The sequence below is a fragment of the Magallana gigas genome, chromosome 6 (genome assembly GCF_963853765.1).
Source record: "Magallana gigas chromosome 6, xbMagGiga1.1, whole genome shotgun sequence".
Taxonomy (NCBI): domain Eukaryota; kingdom Metazoa; phylum Mollusca; class Bivalvia; order Ostreida; family Ostreidae; genus Magallana; species Magallana gigas.
Genome location: NC_088858.1, coordinates 17930717 through 17953444, shown reverse-complemented (window position 1 = coordinate 17953444; position 22728 = coordinate 17930717). Strand labels below are relative to the sequence as shown.

The window sequence follows — 22728 nt, the reverse complement described above, 5'->3', positions numbered from 1 at the left end:
AACATTAACTTGTACGGTGTAACATTTGCACAGTTACATAATATTATGTGTTGCATAATGTATTTATTTCGGTACTCTTATTTCTGACATATTATATTGCCCAAAATACATCATATTAAGATTTTTCAGAATTCTTTGAGTTAACGATACAAAACACGAAAAGATTTGGATAGAGTTGCTCAAACTTGGAATCGTTTCCGGTACAAAGTTTCATAAACAAATGAAATCATGATTTTAATGTTTGTTTACAATATCCTTGGATGGCTTAAGGATTCGTTTGATTTAACTTTATCAAAGTTAAAAGAAATTCTCACTAGAATTGCTGTTTTCATCACTGTTTTTATGATTTTGCTATGGTTTTCTGCTTTCCTTTATGGAAGTTTTTATTTTGCTTATATGCCTCCAGTGTCTCTCACTAAACCTGTGAATTTGCAGTTCAAGTAAGTAAACTTGATAAACAATAAAGATTTTGAATTTTCTGGTTATATAATCTGATATGCAAAACCAAGGGCAAGATGAAAAGAATTCAGAATTCTTTACAGACTATGTGAAGATGGCATTGGAATGTGTTCATACCCTGCAGATAATATCACCCTGGTTCAGGAGGGCCAAACAGAGGTATTCACAGAAATCAATGTTTATGTAAACTTACCTGAACTAGCGATTTGAAAAATATAGTCTGATCATTACTGAAATATTTGCATTCAAAGCCAAATTTCTCCAGTTTGTGTGTTTTAATTTACTATATTCTGTCCCAAGAAATTTATGCCACACATTTTTTAAATTGTTCTATATCAATAAACAGCCCTTGGTTCAAACGGTGCTCATTCAGTAGTATAAAAAAGATACCAAGATTTCCCCTTTGAAACATCCCCTCTAGCTTGTCAGATTTCAATACACTGTGAAAAATAAAAAGGTTTCCATTGCTAAAGAGATAATGTTGACAAATTGTGCGAGGTATTTCGAGTGACTTCTGAATGGAGAAAAGGTGTAAACATTCCCAATTATAAATCTCCATAAGAAATCAGTTTTAATTTCTGTGAATTTTTCCGAGTGAAACACAATAATGAGTCAATGGAGATTTTTTCAATTTTCCCTTTCATTGATTTCAATTGCACTTTATTCACAGGTATGTTTTTTTTTATTAAAAAATGTCCAAATGTGCAGCATAAGCATCTTGGGACAGACTATTAGATTTATTCATGTATTGGTGTGTATATCAATTGGTAGACAGTAGTTTCCAAGACTGCCTAAAATGCTAAAATATTTTAGCTAATAAATCAACAACATACTTTAATGTATCTGTCCTGATAAGGTTGCTAACTACACCTTAGAATAGTCTCTCAAATCATCAGAAATTGCTTGGAGATTTAACTCTTCTCATACACTGAAAAAAAAATTCTCCAGAGGACATAGTTTAAACATTGAGTTGTGAGAAAGCAAACAAACAATTTTCTAAAGGTGTCTAATTTTTTTTAGAGTACACTGTTTAGATTTTAAGGTTTATATTTTAAACATTATTAAACTTTCTCTAAAATATCTTTCTTCCAGGTGTTTGCGAGAGGTGAATCATATACTATTAAAATGGAAACAGTACTACCAGAATCTCCCATAAACAAAGAACTAGGTGCAGTAACAAGTCATGTCCAAAATTATTAATTCCAAAAGAAACAGATTCAATGTATATGATAGATGCTTCGATAAACATGTCTTTTTTTTTCTTCAGGCATGTTTATGGTGAAGTTGCAGCTCTTTGACAAGTCTGGAGGCACTGTATCTAGTTCCTCAAGATCTGTAAGTGTAGGTGAAAATTCTTATCAACCCTCAATTTCAACTGCATTCCCATCTTGTGCAAAAAAAACCCCCAAACCACCTGATTTTGTTATCATGCTGAACTAAGGATGTTTTTTAGTTAAAAAAAAAAACAGAGTTCAAAACTGTGTGTCTATCTTGCCAAAAAAACAGACCTCTTCAAAACTGCAGTACAGTTTGTGATAAGGTTTATAAACAAATACATGCATATGTTATTTTATTTGATTTATGATTAAGCATGGAGTTTTACAAGTTTTTAAACATTACACATACTTGATCTGCACTCCTTCTTTTCCAATACATTCACACACTTTTGAAAAGTACATGTATATATACAGTTCATGATTTATTATTAATGGGAATAGATGATAATAGCACATGCTTCAATGTTCTGATGTTTTTTCAGGAAACCTCAACATGCTCATGCTCTCACATAATTGAATGGTTTGTTTTAATTTTCTATGTTATGTGCAATATTATCCCACTACAGAAAAATGCAAAGGATGTAGGTAACCATTGCAAAACAAGTTTGTAAATAGAGAGAAACATATAGTCATTTATTACCAGGTTTTTTATTCACAAGAATGACTTTTGATCTGATTTACTAATTGAAAGTATATTGTGTTATCCAATAACAAGCCATTTCTAGTACGAAGAACAGTGAACTCATGAATGATGTTTAGCCATTGAAAACATGCATTAATACACATGCGAAAAATTTGCATATATACTGTGATATTTATGTGCTATTAATTTGCTGATATTTATTTTCGTTTAGATAATGTTACACTATAGGTCTGAGCTGCTGAGGATCATGGACACATTTGTGTTTTCTCCCCTGCTATTGTCAGGCTTTGTGGAACAAAAGCAGTTTTTAACAGTAGAATTTTACAACAATTACATAGATGACTCAGTAAGTTTTTGTGCTACAGTTAATATTGACGTGCATATATTTATTAAGCTTGAAATTTTAACCTCATTTCTTTTGAATTAAAAAATAGGAAAAAATTGTCTTTATTACAAAGTACAGCTCCCTCTAGAAATACAAAACACCCAAGACACCATCATTGCATAAAACCCTTCATATAAGTCCATTCCTAACTTTAAGTGTCTGGCTGCATTAGTTGTTATGATATATTTCAATTTCAGTATAATCCAGCTGTGGGGGCATACATCGAAGTCCAGAATAAAAAGATTCAGATATATACAGCTACATTAAAAATTTATGCTCACTTTACGGGCTTGAGGCAAGTATAATGCACCGATATGTAACACTTTAAGATTGTTTGGGATTCTTTAACATTGAGAGCCTAGACTGATTTTTCCCATCCAATTTTGTGTATTTACAGATACATGCTGTTCCACTGGCCTCTCCTGTCAGCTGCCATAGGAACGACCTTAAACATGTGTCTGCTGAGCTTCATTGCCCTATTGTCATGGTATCAGATTTACTACAGCAGGGGTAATGGCAATTCCAATTCAGTGGAATATGAACCTGAGACCAAAAGTAAAGATAAAAGTGCAATGGAGGAACGAAGGAAAAATATAAGAGAGATGTTGGCAAGGGAAAGAAAAGGTATGACGAGCTAGTAGATACTATTTCTCCTCGATAATAAGTAGACTTGTAAAGCAGTATTATCATTTGAGATTAAATTTCTTGATTTCTTTGACAGTATTTATCAGTGAAAGTAATGAATCCCCAAATGAAATCTCCATGAAACCATTTTCATTCACAAAACGCCAAAATTTTAGCTCAAAGACGTTAAAAAAGTATTTCAATATATATAGTGTATGTTTTACATGATTTCATTAAAGTATGGCAGCAATATACTGGTACATATTTTTATGCTAAAGCCCCCTTTTATTGCATTAAGGTATATATTTGTAATAACCAAAATTTTTTGGCTCATTTTCTAAGACTTTGTGATGGAAAATACCAGTAGTATGCTTTTTTTCCCCTAACACTTGTAGAAGAAGCATGAATGATAAACACATTTATTATCTAAGCTGAAAACAATAAAAACTTATTGAATTTTTGTAGCAACAGAAGCCCAAATGCTGGGGAAATCTCATTCCTACCCTGAACAACAGTACTCCACATTGGAGACAATGGTTAGCAGAGAGGTGTCAGAAAACACCGAGGAGAGTCTAATATCAGGAAAAAACACAGAAGGCTCGGAGAGTGATTCTACATTCCTACGTCACAGACACCCTGTCACTTCCTCCTGATCAAGACCTTGAAGTGATTGCTTATCATTGTAACTTATATTAAATCCATTTTTTTTGGGTGTTAATGTGTATAAAAGCACAGATGAGCATTATTTGCATTGCCAAGAGTTTTTCAGCTTAAAGGTCAGTTATTATGTGCGATAGAGGACATTTCCCAGTGTGCATATGTAGATCAGAGTTTTACTTTGTACCGGTACTTGTCTATGTGAAATAATATAGAACCAAAAGAATAGTACTGTTCTGTGTGTGCTTTTATATCCACTGTTGAAAATACACATGTACTGCTGTAAAAATGAAAGATAAATGAACGTTTTACACTGTATGCTAGTACCATGCATTACAATGCACCAATATTTGTTTTTATCCATGCTTAATACTTTACAATATATCATTGTTTTAAGTTTTCCATTATGTATCTACAGGACGAATAATGTGTTGAGGCTTGTACGTGAGATTTGATACATGTAAATGTTGAGAGTGGAATAGTGTTCAATACATTTACTCAGTGAGAAAGAAACCAGAAACTTGCTGTAGATACAGATTCACTCTTACTTGCGGTCATACCTGTATTATGCCAAATGAACAGACATACATGAAGAATAGTTTCACAATGGAAACCTGATATATATATATGCAAAATCAGGTCACTGAAATATAACGTACTACATTTGTACCACTGTGTATGTATTTTTCAAGAATTCAAATCTTTACTGTTGCTTTTTTATTTCTTGTTTGAATGAAGTATATTCCAATAATTGAGTGTAAAACATGCATGTGTGGACTTTTTACATAGTAAAGCTTTATTTGTCATGTGAATTAGAGTTAATATTCAGTTAATGAAAGTTCTTCAAAATGGACCAAAAAATGTAAACAATAATTAATACTGGTAGTTATATCTTTCGTATTGCATGAATTAGTATTTTTGCTGATTAGTTTATGTCTCTGGCTATCTTAAATAATTTTTTCTCAATTTTAATTTATTTTATGATACAAAAAAAGGAAGGGGTATAAAGATATGAAATAGTTGTGTAATAATGTAAAATATTTAATATCTTATTCTAAATTAAAATTGATTCATTTCTTATCATCTTTAAATTTTCTCTTTTCTATCTGTTCAGTATTAATATTCCCTTAGTCTTTCAATGTTGGGAACTTGTGTTTTGTTGTGCTTGGCACATTAAACCTTAAAAACGGGTAATAGTAAATGTTGAGGTGCTTGTACTAGGCATTCTGTGATCCAATCACAAAAGTTTGCTATGTACATGTATATGTACCACTAGTCTGTCATTGCCAGATAATCACATTATGTTTTTGTTTATTTTATATGATTTTATGTGTGTGTTTCAACTTGTGGATGTGCCATTTTCAAAGATTACAGCCTTTAAAAAGGGAAGTCACCAGTGTATAGTACCATAGTTTTTTCACTATGTTTATTTTGTCAATTTTTGTTTGAAGTATATTTTTGTGTCAAAAGTTCAATTTTATCTTTTAGCACATTTGAAAATATTTTATAAAGCTATTGATTATATCGATGTGCAACACCATTTAGACCATTCAAACATAGAAATCCAAAAAAGCCTTCAAAATTTGGTTAATGTATATATTTATAAAGACAAATTTTCAGTTTAATTTGTTTTTAACTTATGAAAAATTGCATTGGATAATACTTAAGAAATTCTGATGATTTTACAGTATGTTTTGTCTGTCTGTTTTTACTGTATGACTTTATTACCATTGCTACATGCTGTTCTTAATTTAATCAAATCTTATGTACTGACATGTGCAATAAAACATCAAAGTTACAATAAACCGTGAAAGAAACTAATGATTTTTTTTCTCTCGCATATACATTTAATTAATTATCTAAATACTCCACTATGAAACTTTGATATCTATCAGATGCTCATAATTTGACAAGATATTTTACTATTTTATATCATTTCTGTTTTGGAGATACAGTCAAACTTCAATATCTCAAACTAGATTCGACTGTCTAAAAACTTCCTAATATTCGAGGTATTGAGGGTAAAATCCTTAATAATAATGTAAGGACTTACAAATCACTTCGACATATCCATTGTATTCAAGATATCAGTATTTGAGATATCGAAGTTCAACTGTACATGTATGACTCCAAATGAGATATTTAGAAAGTAAAAAGATATCTCTGAACTGAAAGAAAAATATTGGAAAATACTTTATTTTGTTATGAGAAATATTTTTATAAAATAAATACTTATAGATATCTCAGTGGTAAAGATATCGGGAGATTGAGATATCTCTCTGAAATACCTCTAATATGTAGAGATATGTTGCTTAACAAATATGTATCCCTGTATAGATAGAATTGCAAAATGAATAGTAGATTGGGGACTCGTACTATATTGTAAACTTTATAACATTTAAAAAGTACATAATCTCAGTCCCTTTTGGAGCTATGTGTTGCAAACACACAATAAAATTAATTGTTCACATTAAATATAATCCTAAGTATACAGTACGTTGATGTTCTCTGTGAAAGCAAACCATGGTGTTGAGTCATGTAATATAGGCCTGACCTTTGACTTGAACTCACAATTTTCTGTGCTATATTGTACATGTATTACATATTTATCACCAGTAGTTTGTATCAAGCACACTTGGACTTTGATCTCTCTTTTCACTGAAATACATTCTTAATGTAAATACTATATAAAAGGAATTTCTAGGTGTTGTTGAGTACATTATTGAAGAGGTTTAGATTAAAAGCAAATTAAAACAGATGATTTTTAACAAATATATTTTTCAATATATCATGCATAAATATATAAACCGAAGATGTTTTCCTGAATTGTTATATATGCTTCTTGGAGGCAACAATTCCAATGCATTTTATGAATTGTTTAAAAAATAAGCTGGTCATTGTTTCAATTCAATTAAAAGATCACAAGTCCGATTTAAATTATCTGCTAGCAAAGGGTAACGATGAATGCTTTCCAAGAGGTAGAAGTGCATGTACCGGTAGTCATCTCCTTTACAGCATTTATTGCAAATCATAATTACGCTAACAGTTCACGTTAATAATTAATCTGATATGTTTAGCTTTGCATTGTTAAGACCAAAGAATATTACACAATTGGCTAATTAGTCAGAGGTCCACTGTGTGGCAGATCTATCTGTGTGTCCATTGGTTTGTTTATCCGGTATAATCATTAATTGTCAAAAGCATATTTTCTCTCCCCTTAACATGATCTGACTCTGATTTCAACAACACAGTGTTTTCATGTGAAAGGTTGTACAGAAACTTTGAATCAAGTTTCATGGTCAAAGGTTAAGGTCAAAGCAAACCTGTATATAATATTCTTATTTTGACCTTCTATTATCTCCCCTTGACCCTCCCTTGAATGAAGGTTGTACATTGACCAAAGTTTCTAGGGCAGAGGTCAAGGTCATCAGAACTCTTTAAAAATTCTTGTCCAGACCATATTTTCTTTACCCTTGATTCTATCTCGCTCATACTTCACATAAATAATGCTTATGAGTAAATGGTGTGCAGTGACCTTGAACCAAGTTTTTCTGTCTGAGAATGATGTCATACATTCAGTTTTAGACCTTGATAATTTCTCTCCCTTTGACTAAATCTAGCTTAAACCTTACCATAAGACTGCCTGAACATAAGCATTACACAGTGACTTTGAAATGACTTGAATCGTTTCCATGTAAAAAGGTCAGGGTCATTCACTTTCAGACCAATTTGTAAAACCATTGTAAAGACCCTGTGTTTTATATATCTCTTTTTTTTTATCTGCCTTATACTACTACCATATAAATTGCCTATTGAATACAGGATATGTTTTATACTAAATTATACTAATTCATAATAATCTCAAGTAGTATCTTTAGGTAAAGAACAAGCTTTAAACACTTTTCATTTTTACATCCTTTTTTTAGTGGACCCATTCAGATGGTCACCATTTCAATGTTGTCCAGTTCTAGCTGCCAACTCTTCTTTTGAAACAGTTACCCTTACCAAAATGAATTGTTTGCGGCAAATTTGCAGCAAATTGATTAGTTTACCAGAAAACTTTAGAACTTGTTTGCCGATCTTTGCCAGTAGTAGCAAACTTCTGGTAATCCTCTTTTATTATGCCAGAAGTTTACCAAACACCCAATTATGTTTGCAGCTTCTTCGCCAGTAGTGGCAAACTTTTGGCAAACTCCTCAAAATTTGTCAGAAGTATACCACAAACTTTTCTTCTTTTTTCTCTGTTTTGTTTACTTTCTGAGCTTGCCAAAGCTTTACCAGAAATAAGACATGCAATCTTACACATTCATCACAACTTAAATAAAGACTGTCAATTATAATGAAAATGCTTTTATAATTTTGTATAGAGAAAAAATTAAAATTAAAATTTCTATTATTACAAATATATAAGATCAATACATCGTTAGAAAACCCACGGTCGGTCTCGCTTCTCTTACAAAGCGAGACTGACCATGGGTTTCTGACGATGGTTTCAATACATAAAAGGCAAAATGATCCCCCCCCCTCCAGACCCCAGGTATTACGTAAACACCAACCTGTCTGTTCTTTTGTTATGCTATATTCTTTTTTCCTATGTTCAAATATCAATCAACTTAGATTTGAGTATCTAAACCGCTTGATGTTAAATCATGAAGATTGAAGAATTTTCCGTATGCTGTTCAGTGTTTGTTTCTACTTTTATTTCAATGATAAGCTATGCACGCGCTGATTGGTCAATCAATAGGTAGCCGCCAATTTTCACATTCGATGCTGCCATGTTGTCTGCCATCATCAAGATGGTAAAATGAAAGAAAATCCTCAATTGACCTTGGTTCAAGGTCATGACAAACCCTCAGGTCATAAGCAATCTTTATGTGAATTAAGAACTTCCAATATTTGTCTATAAGAAAGATATGGACCGGATATGAATTTTGCACTTTTCTGCCAGTGACCTTGCCCAAATGACCTTGGGTCAAGGTCATGACACACCCTAAGGTCACAAGCAATCTTTGTGTGAAGTAAGAATTTCCAATGTTTTCTCCATAAGAAAGATATGGGCTGGACATGAATTTTGCACTTTTTCTGCCAGTGACCTTGACCTTGCTCAAATGACCTTGGTTCAAGGTTAAGACTTACCCTTAGGTCATAAGCAGTCTTTGTGTGAAGTAGGAACTTCCAATGTTTCTTCATAAGAGAGATGTGGGCTGGACACGAATTTTGCACGTTTTCTGCCAGTGACTTTGACCTTGCCCGAATGACCTTGGTTCAAGGTCAAGACAAACCCTTAAGTCAGAAGCAATCTTTGTATGAAGTAGGAACTTCCAATGTTTCTCCATAAGAAATATATGGACCAGACACAAATTTTGCTTTTTACTGATAGTGACCTTGACCAAATGACCTTGGATCAAGGTCATGACACACTCTTAGGTCATAAGCAATCTTTGTGTTAAGCAAGAACTTCCAATATTTCTCCATAAGAAAGATATGGACCGAACACAAATTTTGCACAGACAGACGGACAAGGTGATTCCTAAATACCCCCAAACTTTGTGGGGGGTATAAAAATCACCAAACAGCTAGCTTCTTTTCACTTTAAAAATTTATTGATAACAGAATGACACGACATCACATCAATGATGCTAAGTTACATCAGAGTGTAACCTACATTCTACACAACAACAAAGGAACAGTGCTGGCAAAGAATCTCAACAACAAAAAGTCCGCAAACTGCTACAATCTACTCCCAACTCCAACAACAAAGCGGCATTTAGAGGAGGTGATGAAAGGAAGAAATTAGACTCATAGCACAAAATACACGGCAAAAACCAACAAAAAGAAATAAATAAACAAAATACAATAGGCTTACATATGGGTTACACAAGAACTTACTCCTTAAAAAACTTGGACAGCTGTCAAGTAAACCTGTGTCTCTAAAGCCTATACTTATGTTCAATTTCAGATGAAAAATTTCAAAATTTTTTCTTTTGAATTAAGTGAGCTCTCTGTAGATTGTTACAATACCATTTATGGTAATACAATTACATTGCATTTTAAAAATAAAATCTCAGATTGAAGCATACTATAATTAATGTATCCTTTTTCAGAAATCAAAAAAATATACATCTCAATCGAAATATCAAAGTGTTTGTCTGTGGGTGTGGATTACCTGCAATAACATAGCCCCCTCCAGAGAACGTCAGATAAGTCATGGAGGGCTACTCTATTGAAGCCAAGTATGGTTGGGTGTGTGTACATTTTAACAATGAAAACAAGTATACCCAAAAAACAATTGACAAGTCCTTTTTTTTTAAACATAACGCAAAAATACCAAAGAAAAAACAGTTCACAGATTATGGACAAAAGCATACAACACATTAGTTCATTTTAAGACTGATACAATATAACTTTGACAATTGAAAAATCAACAGAGATAGCATAGCTGCCTGCATTCACTGCTTTGATGAACAGCAAGGAACCTAACAGAGAGCATGTACATATCTAAACCATACACTTGTGCCTTTCCCCATTAAATATGTATTGTGTGAAGAAATAATGTTTTATTTACAAATATTGTGGAAAAAAAGTTGAATGCAGATATATATCACACTCTGTCCGAAGTTTCTGTTTCTAACACCTTTTGCTTAATATTTTAATAATCATAACTACCTTTGTGCCTAAACTACGTCCATCCACTAGAATGAAAAAAGTCCAGGTTTTCTGTTTTGAAACGCCCCCTCTACTTCAGGTCTCGATAGAAAACCAAAAATAGAAAGTCTACAGGGATTTTGCATTGCAACAGACATTAAAGTACCCTCATGATAACTTCGAAAAATTGTACAAGGTGTCTTAAGCATTAATTTCCAAATAGAGAAAAAATATAAACATTTTAACATTATAAATCTCTTTAAGAAATTTGCTTGCCTTCTTGTTAATTTCTCCAGGTAAAAAGAAATGAAGTGTCTATTAATGAAGAAATCTTGGATTTACCCCCTTATATTGATTTCAATTGTATTTCTCTGACAGATATGTGTATTCTCTGTAAAATTCGTCAAAATGAGATAAAAACAGTAACCTGGGACAGACTATAGTGAACATGTTGCTAAATTTATCAGTACTTAATAACAAAAAAATAGTATAAAGGGCGCCCTGAATTTTGAACACATATATATGGATGACATACTTCTTTTTTTAGAAATGAGCATTGAAAGTTAAAGAGCACATGTAAAAATATTTATGCACGATGGTTGACATCTCATTCAAGATTTCACATGGGAAAGATAATGTTATACTGATCATTGTAGTAGTACCATTACAAGCAATAAAAACAAATTTAACAGGATTGCATCAGAAAGATTCATAACAGGGGACGGTGAATAACATGAAACAAATCTAATTCAAATCTAATTCTGTAGACAAGATTCTTTATATCTTTTTTCTCAACCAATAGGTTTATTACCTTCAAGTACATGTACTTTCAAAATGGAACTCATGTTTACATTGTAATCTAGAGCTTCCACGATTTACTTTTTAAGGCAATGAAAGCTTGTCTACAAATATTAGCAACTACATGAGATTAAATAAATTAATCAATAAAACCATTCATAAATACAACTTGGTCTTGAAAAAATTTAAGATGGTTTCTGTGAAATGATAACATAAGTATGTCACTCCAGACTTTTTAAGAAAAAAGTTTTCAGAACTATCCATCTTCCAGTACATGTATTTGTCTACATCCATATTCCATTTATTATACCTAGAAAAACAAATGTCACACTTAGTTTGGATTGTAACCTCTCCCTTCTTCTCATTACAATTGCAATTTCTGAATTAATCACTGTAAAAGCAACATCAAAGCCATTTTTTGTGATAATTCTCTTTGGACAAGCTGTGAATATACCTCAGATTAAGCATAAAAAGCACCTAGCTGAAAAATTCAATTATGTACCTCTATAAATTATCCAAGGTATAAACTTAAGCTTCCCCTTTGTAGGACTCAATTTTGACATAAGAAGAGTAAACAAATGAGTTTGGATAAAAAGTTCAATGTAATATCCCCCGAAAAAAATTAAAGTTAAAAGATACATTGGAAGATTGGAAAACAAATATTTGCAGACATTACTTCCTACTTGTACCCCACACTTCCTAATGCATTTACAACACCTGAAGTTACATCAAAATTGAAGGGGATGAACTATTTGTTTCCAGTTCTAACTAAGTAACTAATCATAATGCCAAACTTGAAAGCCAGTTTTTCATATATTTTAGTATTTACTGTGTACCTATGCCTAATCTATTCCCAAAATATAACTTCTGACTTAAAACTGATGAAGAATGATACTAAGCGAGAAAACTTTTGGTTTTCTTAACCCCCTAATTCATTTGAGTTGCATAAAAATAAAACTGCTTCAGATTCAGAGAGCAGAAGAGGGAGAGAGAAAGAGAGAGCACATGGACGATAACAAAAGTCATTAACAAACATTTTAGTAAAAAAAAACCAACCATATGTACATTCTTAAAAAAATAATCATCGGAAAAACATCTTAAAATAGACAATTCTCAATCAGTAAAAATTCATTCCAAAACATTTTTTTTCAACAATGAAAGAAACTGAGAAATATTTACAGAATTTCTTTTCATATTGAAAATTATGCAATATATTATTACATTGCACAATTCCTTAATAGAATAAAGAAATTTAACATATCTGGTACATAGAAATGAACGAGAGAATTATTTCAGACCAGTAAAAAGTTAGCACTTCATTGCAGCATTCTTAATGGCACCAAGAATTTTTAATTTAAATTACATATGTATTTACATTCTATCATCTGACATTCTACATATTATCAGAGATGTCAAAAGCAAGGAAACTCCTAAACTAAATACATCAATATTTACATTTTAACAAACTTAATAGAATGCCCTAATGAATATGTTAAAACAAAAAGAAATGCATCAGACTTGGCATACTCTCTACTAGAATCTAGCTTTTAACCATCTAACATCCAATCTTCTGTAAAACTAGTCTGTGATGTCCAAGTTGGAAATATCATCTCTCAATTTTACATTTTACATGCTTCTTATTCACTATGCCACAAAAACGTATCAGAGGGAAAGCTACTGGAACACTAAACAATTTTCATCAGCCTGATGATTTTTCTTGCAAAATCTGCAAAGTCGATTTATGATGTAAGCGAGTTCTACTAGTAGACAACATGTCACGCTTCCAAAAAAATTACTAATACTGATCAGTCTCATAAAAATAAATCAACTGTGCCACTAAAATGCAAACCAAAATATTGCAACTCTTGAACATCGTTAATAAAATGCAAATGTATTAAACATGGTTTGGTCTACTTGTATACTGAAAATGAACGTAAAAATGACAATGAAAGCTAGAAAGATATGACTGAATTTTGATATTTACAAATGTGGAATCCATGAAAAATGATCAAACAGATATGATGAACAGTAAACATTACTTTGATCGAATCAGCTGAAAGACAAACTGCTTACATTACAGAAGAGGTCAAAATTGACAGTATAAAAAATGGAGAAAAAATATGAACTACTTCATGATAGAGACAGATGCCCTCAGTTAATTACTCTCGACGTGACCGTTTCCTGTGAGTTGAGAAATCTGAATCGGTGCTCCTTTTACTGTGTTTAAAGTGAACCTGCGATTGAGCAGTCAACTGTAATTTAATAGCACTAGCATTCAACTTGGATGAGGCAAAGATCTTTTTCAACCCTTTCATTTTTTGGCTATGCAAACACAGAATAACTGGGGGTCCAGGTTCGTTGGGGGTAGGGCTTGGAATGATTGTTTCTGACTGCCCCTCTCTGTTGTCAAGAAGAGGGGATGGCGTGTGGGAAAAAGTGGACGGGGGCCTTTTTCTGAAATTCACCATGTCAGACGGACTCTCTGCTTTTAACATGGAGTCTACAGTCATTCCCATGAAGGGAGATCCATTGGACTTGCTGCTCAGAAACTCATCCAAAGACGCCTCTGCGTTTGATGTTGTAACTGAAGTTGTGGTGGTCGCTGTAGTGAAGGGCTCACCAGCCCCCAATAGAAACTCGGGATTCAGAATGGACTCGCTACAAGCCTTAGCTAAATCTGGGATATTTGGGTTGATATCCTCCTTCTCACTCTCCTCCCCTCCAACTTTGCTTTCAAGTTCTTCAATCGCACTCTTTATTTTTTCCTCCTCTGAGTTACCATTCACTGCTGATGTCTTGGTTGAAACTGACCTCTTCTTTTGTCTTCCAACCCTACCTCTTGCTTTGGTTGTATTTTGCTCCCCATCTTCTCCATCTGTCTTGTTCCTAGAACTCTCCTCCTTCACATTCTGATTTTTGTCTTTAGTCTCACCACTGCTATTCTCGTCATCTTCGCTGTCCTCGCTTTCATCTCCATCTCCGTTCTCTCCTTTCAGATCCACTCCTATTCTTACACTGATGTCGAACTTCGAGATTGAAAATACCAGCTGTTTGGCCCAAGTAATGTGTAACACGGGGGTTGGGCTATCCTCCTCCCATTCACAAATGCCATCGTAAAACCGAAGGAAGTTGGCATAGCTCTCTGGGTTGTACAGAAGAGAGGTGTGATGAATTCTGGCTGCATTCTCACCCGCCACATGTTTCATCATGGACGGAATAAGATCATTGGCTATCTCAAGAAACTCCTTGTAGATTTCCTCATCCTCTCTGTTGTAATTGTACCTAAAACAAATCAGGAAAAATGTAAACGGTATCTAAATGCAAATCTGAAAATGACATGTAGTTGTAAAGAGGTTGTGTATATACCGTATAACGGGTAATTTTTACTGCTGTAATTTTTTACGAATTTGTCATAAAATAGGGTGATTTGAATTTTTACGCGTTATTCTTTTACGAATTCGACATGTCCGTAAAAATTTAAATCATCTGTGGTAAAAGGGGGGAAAATTTACCGTGACTTTGTTACATTTAACACACATACAAATCAGAAAATCGTTTTTCTGTTAACGATTTCTAATATTTATGATTGTGTTTATACTAGGGATGTCAAATTGGTCAATTTTTAGTACTCGGTTTCTCGGACGTTTTTCCGATCGAGTACCCGGCATTTTAGGTCTGTTCAATTTCTCTACTGTGTGCTATCTAATTTATATAATAAGCTATATAAAAGACGATGTTCAGTGAAAACAAATCATTAAAGTAAGCCAAAAATAAGGGTAGAAGACAGCCAAAGGTGAGAAAAGCTAGGTAACAGGTGCTTGGTCACGATAATTACTATATAAACACTACCACAGGCGATAACGGTCATTTAGCATATTAGAGGCGTAGGAAATCCTAATTACTCTATGTACAAGTGCAATGGACATTTTAAGTTTTAAAACCGATGTTTTAATGCATTATTAAATAAACTTAGAAATATTAAATCAAAGGCCTGAAGGGCCATAATGGCTTACGGGTTTGATATGACTATATTTACATGGATCGAGTATGATTCCCTCTATTTCTTATGGAAACTTTAGTTTATTTATAGCTCTATAGAAAGTAACTAGCTACATGTAATTCATAGATCTATAGAAACTAACAGGACCGATATCAACATGCCCCATTTGTTGATTGGTCGAACCTTAGTGACCGAAACAGACAGGATTGAAATCTAGATGCCTCTTTTATCAATTGGTTGAAACCACCATTGCTTTTAGGAAAATCATAGACTGCATAAAATAATAATGATGATGTCAGACTCAAACTCCAATATGAGACAATTTGTTTCTTTCTTTTATCCAACGACTGAAGTACATTAACTGTAAATTCATTCAACTTTATATAGGACACAAAAACACTTAAAACCAACATGCTCTCAAATATCAGTATACCTTGTATTCCTACGCACTATGAACTTGCGCGAGAGTTGGTGCACGGTGCGACGTAACAGCGCCACAGCCAGCGCGAAATCACTGCGCGTAAAAATAATATAACCAAATGATGAAATGTACTGCATGTTATGTACTATAATTAATGAATTCTCATGAAATCTACACCAACAAGTATTATTCCATTTTATTTGTATTTCATAAATGTATAATTGTTCATATTTTTCTGGATTTTTCTCTACTTTTTTAAGAGGCTGACCTTCACAAGCTTTAATTTAAAAGAATATTGATTCACAAGGCAGTTCTAACACCTTCTGTTTTATTTTTTTCCCTTTGTACAGAGATAAACTCTTTGGAGGGGGGGGGGGGGGGGGGAGAAACAGGCAGAACTATGCAATTACAGCAAACTTGTTTTGACACCAAATTTAATTAAAATTAATTACTGCACTATAGCTAAAATTTGCAGTCAGTCTCTCTTCACATGACATGTATACACAGTCATTTTCAGAGGCATACTATACGATGTCTCTATGTTATAGTAATGTGACATCGCTTCCGTATATGACTTGCAATCAAGCTTAACTGTATATTGTTTTCTTATTTGAGTACATTTGGTCTCAAGTTTCCAATATTTTTACGACAAATAAACACTTCAATCATAGCACAACCAAGGTAACACCATTGAGGGAACATTGTGCTATTTTTAGATCTTGGAAAATCCCCAACATTCGATAATGGCGGAGGTGTCGAAGAAGGCACATTATATTAAAACAAGTAGTAATTGCCCCTCTATTTATGCATTTATTACCGATTTATACTCCCAGTTTCAATATACCTCAATCATAAGTTCAGTTCTTTAACCGTTAAACACTTTCCCCCTTGCTGAGATCGATGTCGATCGAAGTTAGCGACGCTCTCTGCGGGTGCAAACGTTTTTATGAAGATTGAACGAAATAACGACAACTTTACATTTACTTATCACTGTTAGGATCTGAAATAATTAAGAAAAGATTGTTTGCTTATAATACATGTAAGTATGCATAGCGGAAAGCATGGCGACACTGTGTGATGCATGGCGGGGGCCTATACCTCTATGCAAAAACGGCCTAGGGAAAACACTGCAGTTAATATTCATTCGCGTTATATTTCGAGTTTATTTAAATAAAGTCAATATTGGTTACAATAAAATAAGTGATAATAACATATGGAAAGTATAATCTTGCTTAAAGATATTTATTATGAACAACAAACAGTTAACTTTGCAACATTCGAATAGAACTATTTTTTGTCGCGCATGTTAAGATAACTGAACTCTTTGCCGTAAAGATTATCCGGCAACTAGATGGCCGTAAGCCATAAAAATATCATCCGAGTAACTGAGTACCGATTTTAGTATTCAATACTCGGACGTTCGATCGAGTACCCGGTTAACCGGGTACTCGTCGACATCCTTACTTTATACATTTAACTTTATTTCATATGTGATAAACACTTAATTTTACTTAACCCAATTTATCTGGGTATCATCATTAGGGCTGGGACGATACTGTACTGAGCCGATTCGGTATATATCACGATACATGAGATGCGATACGATACATATCACGATACATTGCAATTAAATGAAAACATGAATAAAAGTTTAAAATTTATTCAACCTGCCGATGTATTACCGCATGTCCAAAGTTATTTTGTTATATTCATAATGAGCGTTGCACAATTTACAATTTACTTTAGTCTCGTGTACACTAGTTTTTCATAAACAAGTACTCCAAAAGTTTTCCACACTCCATATTTAGCTTCCTAACAGTTTTGACAACTTTACGAGGTTTTCCACCATCTTTGTACTTTCATATTAGGCGCGCGATATATGAAGCTCGGATATTTTTGAAAAATAAAAAAAGTTCGGTAAGGTATCGTTGTATTAATGGTAAATGTATCGATCCAAATATCGTCAAAATATATACCGCGATGCATCGGTGGATCGTCCCATCCCTAATCATCATTGATGTACAACATTTGCTCGTCTCAGTTCGATTTACCGAGGAAAAAAGAAAAAAAGAAAGACAACTCCATTTCAATTTTTTTTTCTCTGTCTCTCTTTCTTTCGCTCTCAACCAAAAAAGACATCTAGCTACTATCGTGACATTATACGTAGTTTTAAAAAATACTTAAGACTGAATGAAAGATCTGAACTGTTATCACCACGTGACCAAAAACGCTCAAATATACCTACATGTACAGCCATCAGGGACTGACCTGAAGGTCATGAACATTACTCTCATACGTACGATGTAGAAATTTACGTGCGATGTTTTTTTTACTTCTGTGAAAATTTACACGTTTATTTTTTACGGATTTATAAAACTCGTAAAAATTAGTAAAAATTAGCAGCATGTAAAAAATACCCGTTATACGGTATATCATGTATACAGGTTGCTTAGCATATAAATGTGTGTAAATACCAAGCTCAAGTTCATTTACTGGTATTTGCAAAAACCAAAGCCAAATAAATACATGTATATGACACAAACAACAACATAGAAAAATCTTACAATACATAAATTCTGATCAAAGATACAGATATAAATACAACAACCATAATGACTTAAGAATAAAAAAATATATCCTTACTTTTTAATTACGGAAGCAGCATCTGCCCAGGCCTGCAGTGCCCCATTGTAGTCCTGTTTGCGGTACAGATATCCTCCCAAGTACGTGTAGGGATAGACATGTTGATTATTATAATACTCCTGACTACTGGCAATGGCCTCCTGAAACAACTCAATGGGCTTCTTGCGATTTTCGGATGGAGTTATCTCTTCTAAATCTCCAAGGTTACCCAGTGCCATTGGATACCTACAATTAATATTCACATTACACTGTACTTCCAACTCTATAATATGACTGATATGAACCTAGCCAACTGTATGCTTAAAAATCAATTTTGAATAATGAATTCAGCTCATGAATAATAGTCAACATTGTAAAGTGGGCTATAAATACAAGAAGTTAACTAAGTTAACTTACTTTTTCAAATGCCCCATATCATACAGCAACCACAAAAGTTCCTGCAATATACCAAAAAAAATTCAATTTCAAAATCTGCAACATCAATTTTTGGTGAGTGATGAAGGATTTGTGAGAGAATACAAATGCCAAGTAATCAAGAATGACAGCAAATCTCTTAAGCAAATTAGCCTACAATGAGAGGAGTTACCGTAAGTTGTATACCTGTTGAAGTGAGCCAAGCTCAACACTGTCCATTGTTGTTGTGATAGCTAGATTGATCCCACTCACAATGGAAGACACCTCCATTTCTCTGGTGCAGATGACAGGGTAGCCATTCAGGTAGAGCCAGCTTTTTTCCGTCGTCCCTGCTGTTATAGGCTGACCTCGTTTGTCTTCATTTCCCTTCCCTTCAATGATACACCATTTGTTGATTTAGAAAACCAAACCATCTTATATCACAGCACTCAAACACCATCTGTTGGTACTAGGATCGTGGATTTTAAAATTACAAAAATCGGGGAAAACGTTATACAGTGTACAATTAAACTTAGCATACTGTATATCTGGGTTTTTTTTGCATGTCACAAAATTTGCAAAAATGGGGGAAATCTGTAGCATTTTAAATTTACGTCAGTCATTTTTTGCGATTTGAAAACTTTCTTATAGAAAATGATATAGGATAAAATTTCTGCAAATTTAATTATTTGCGATTTAAAAGAGGCTGCAAAATGAGATTATCACAAAAATTACCCGACATTCTGTATTTTTGGTTTTCTGGTGTTTGTTAAACTTAATTTCTGGGTTTCTTTATATTACACACAAATACATCAGCAGCAAATTGAGTTATTGTATATCCAAATACTATAAATATATTATATTTGGCTTGTACAATAATAGGCAGAAATTGGTTTTCCAACAAGTTAGCATGAATATGAATTAGCATATTTCTCAATACACCTTTTCTTACACATAAATGCAATGCATGTCATTTAGCAAAGCAAACAACTTGAATAAGGTCAAGATCTTGTAAATGAAAGATGCCTACAGGTTTAGGCCTAAGAAAAAAAGTTGTTTGTTTCTGCTTTCCCGACCGACCCTAGCTGTTACCCCCCGACTCAAAACTTTTTAAAAGGATTTTTGATGGAAAATCGTTTATTTTCGTTTTTATCCGATTTGGAAAAAATTACTCAAAATTTTGGTCACAAAAACGCTTGAAGCAGTTACTCTTCTCAAATCAGTGTAACTCAAACGTTTCGTTTATAAATGGCTGTATGTTTCCATGTGTTGTAGATTTTAATAATGCTCTCATCGTTGGCAGAGGAAGTATCTGATATATAATATCATTTTTGTGTTTTCTTAAGACCAGCTTAATAGTCAGGAATGATATTAAAAGTATTTCTCATTTTATACCATTCAGCAGTGTCAGTATCTAACCGGCATGTATGGATACTGCAATATTAAAGGAAAAAAAATATTTGAAAAAAATTTTCAATAAAAAAAAATTCCGAGCGACCTACTTTTTTTCAGCATGAAAGCGGAAACAAACTATTTTTTTTGTTAGGCCTTATGAAATTCATGGTATACTTCATAACAATAGCTTTGTTTAATAGGGTGTATTGGGGCTTAAAGTTTTAGTAAACACAATGAAAATACATGTTTTTAACAGTCAATTTCTATGTAATACAAAGAAAATAAGTAAAACAATCCCAGAGTTTTGTCCTTTTATAACTATGGAAATCTATCTAGAATGCCTACAGTCTCTCTAAAATCGGCATTAAACAAGCTCTTGACCAGCCCATTTAAATAATATTAAATTGAATACAGATATCAGGATTATTTTCCCCATGATTTATTTAATTCAAAATGTCAAGAAACTGTTTCATTTTCTACATAATTCCTTCACAGCCATAAAGTACGGGAAAAAGATTTAATAAATCAACTATGACATCTTAATGGTTTTAGCACCAAAAATGCACTCAGGAATCATTTACTAGATCTTGACCTTATTAAGCAGCTACTTTCTACCAAAAATACTAAAAAGAATACACAGCTGTATGTATAAATAAGTTCACAGTAAATGTTCTTATCTTTGAGAAGGAGGGATGCTTGAAAAAAACTAATACATTCATTTGGAAATAAGTTACCTTTTTTCAAAGGGAGTTTTAAATGGTTCCAATTATAGAAAATCAAGAACACTAACATGACATGTCAGAATACAATTCACTAAATGGACTAGGACTGAATAGTGCAATGTCATACCATGCCATGTTACTTCTGCAGTTTCAGCAAGATTCTCTCCAAACACAACCCATGCATGGTCCTCTGAGAGCGCCAGATGCACATCTTTATATCCCAGGACCTGGAAAGCTGCCACTACTCCAAAGGCAACCCCAAAACAGTCCAACTTGTTACCTGTTTAGAAAACACAACAAATGAGCAATTCAGGTTTATCTTTAAAAATAGTAGAGCTGTTATACACATAGTATGAAATTATCCCTCGCAATAACCAGCTGTACATGACTAATCAGAGAAGCAAACCATCACTGCTCGTTTATTGCAATACCTGATCAATACAAAACATTGCAGATTTATTTTTTTGGCAAAAAAATATTCTCTTACATTTCTCCAATTCTACATGTATATACTCTTAAAGTAGTATCAATATGAAAAAGTAGAAAGATGTGTTTTTACTTAAGCAGAGTATTAGGTGAAATGGGTCATTCAAATTCACTTACTTGAAAAACTCCATTTATTTTTTATAGATGTTCATTGTTTAAAACAAAACTTTAATGTTTAAAAATAATCCTTCACACCTGTCTCCTTTTGTGAAATCAATTATTCATAGCAAGGTAGTTACATTGTTACACTTATAGTTTAGAAACAGTGAAGTTTAAATATATTGTTAATTGAAGTTGTAAACCTGTATGATTAAAGAAAGATAACTCAAATTCATTGCCAATTCATTAATCTATTTAAAATTATGCAGTGAAATGAAAATTGAGTTCATAAAGGAAAATATTATTCACCGATGTCAGAGGTAAAATTAAAAATAAAAAATCGATACCAACACATCTGCTTGTAATATGATAATTAGCCTAGTCAGATATATCGACCAAAGTGTGACGCTACCGTATTGGCTACACCGAATGCCCACTTAAGAATAAAGTTTTTAGGACTCTAAACAAATGACAACTCATCAAAATTATTGCAATGATACACTGAACATATACAGTTAAGGTATACTAATTCCAATTATGCGTAGAATTCTTTATAAAGTAGTTTACCCGTAAGAAAACTGTACAACGATTGTAAATGAGCCTTGTCCTTGTAAAAACTTCGTGTAAGCGAACCCCATATAACATCAGATACATGCTTCACGAGCTCCCTTGTAGCATGAGGACCTGGGAACTTTGTCAAATCAACAGATCGTTTGATATGGGACTCAAACTTTGAATAAAGGGCTTCAATGGTATGTAGTTCAACAACCGGGAATATTGGTTCCAGATTTGCCGAATTATCCACTTCTGTTGGTATTGCCCTATTGACAGTCAAAATGTTTTCAATTACTCCAAGAACTATTGACAGCAGTGATAAATTAGGCTCCTCGCCACATGTCAACTGGTCCCGAAACAATTTTACAACGTCTTGAATATTTTGAAGTGGGAAAAATTGTTTTTCTCTATCGCGGAATCCCGCCATCTTTAATGCTAAATTCTTACTCTCTAAAGAAAATGCTAATACAATAGACATGGTTAATATCCATGAAAATATAAATCTAAGACAAATATGAACAATTTT

General features: G+C 33.1%; 2 protein-coding genes across 3 annotated transcripts; one reads left to right on the top strand and one right to left on the bottom strand.

Annotated features, from left to right (window-relative positions):
- Positions 1 to 190: 190 nt before the first annotated feature.
- Positions 191 to 4338, top strand: LOC105324542 (seipin). Of its 2 annotated transcripts, none has more exons than XM_011423649.4 (8): positions 191 to 440; positions 543 to 618; positions 1552 to 1627; positions 1727 to 1794; positions 2591 to 2725; positions 2962 to 3059; positions 3162 to 3388; positions 3854 to 4338. In XM_011423649.4, the coding sequence occupies exons 1-8, from the start codon at positions 229 to 231 to the stop codon at positions 4039 to 4041; spliced, it is 1080 nt and encodes a 359-aa protein (XP_011421951.3). In that variant the 5' UTR covers positions 191 to 228; the 3' UTR covers positions 4042 to 4338. The 2 variants fall into 2 exon arrangements, with proteins under 2 accessions (XP_011421951.3, XP_011421950.3); XM_011423648.4 differs by having other exon boundaries at positions 1727 to 1800.
- Positions 4339 to 9626: 5288 nt separating this feature from the next.
- LOC105324543 (menin) lies at positions 9627 to 22661 on the bottom strand. The gene is made up of 6 exons (XM_011423650.4): positions 22215 to 22661; positions 21190 to 21342; positions 19153 to 19337; positions 18949 to 18989; positions 18553 to 18777; positions 9627 to 14770 (listed from the first exon to the last, which is right to left on the bottom strand). Exons 1-6 carry the CDS (start codon positions 22627 to 22629, stop codon positions 13648 to 13650), a joined length of 2142 nt encoding a protein of 713 aa, XP_011421952.2. The 5' UTR covers positions 22630 to 22661; the 3' UTR covers positions 9627 to 13647.
- Positions 22662 to 22728: the final 67 nt, after the last annotated feature.

Excerpts from the sequence above, each read along its gene's own strand:
- LOC105324542 (XM_011423648.4), top strand. The coding sequence starts at position 229 with ATGATTTTAATGTTTGTTTACAATATCCTTGGATGGCTTAAGGATTCG. Across the intron at positions 1,628-1,726 it reads TCCCATAAACAAAGAACTAG|GCATGTTTATGGTGAAGTTG; the intron begins GTGCAGTAACAA and ends TTTTTTCTTCAG. Across the intron at positions 1,801-2,590 it reads GTTCCTCAAGATCTGTAAGT|ATAATGTTACACTATAGGTC; the intron begins GTAGGTGAAAAT and ends ATTTTCGTTTAG.
- LOC105324543 (XM_011423650.4), bottom strand. The coding sequence starts at position 22,629 with ATGGCGGGATTCCGCGATAGAGAAAAACAATTTTTCCCACTTCAAAAT. Across the intron at positions 21,343-22,214 it reads GTTGTACAGTTTTCTTACGG|GTAACAAGTTGGACTGTTTT; the intron begins GTAAACTACTTT and ends TTTTCTAAACAG. Across the intron at positions 14,771-18,552 it reads GCTGCTTCCGTAATTAAAAA|GTACAATTACAACAGAGAGG; the intron begins GTAAGGATATAT and ends GATTTGTTTTAG.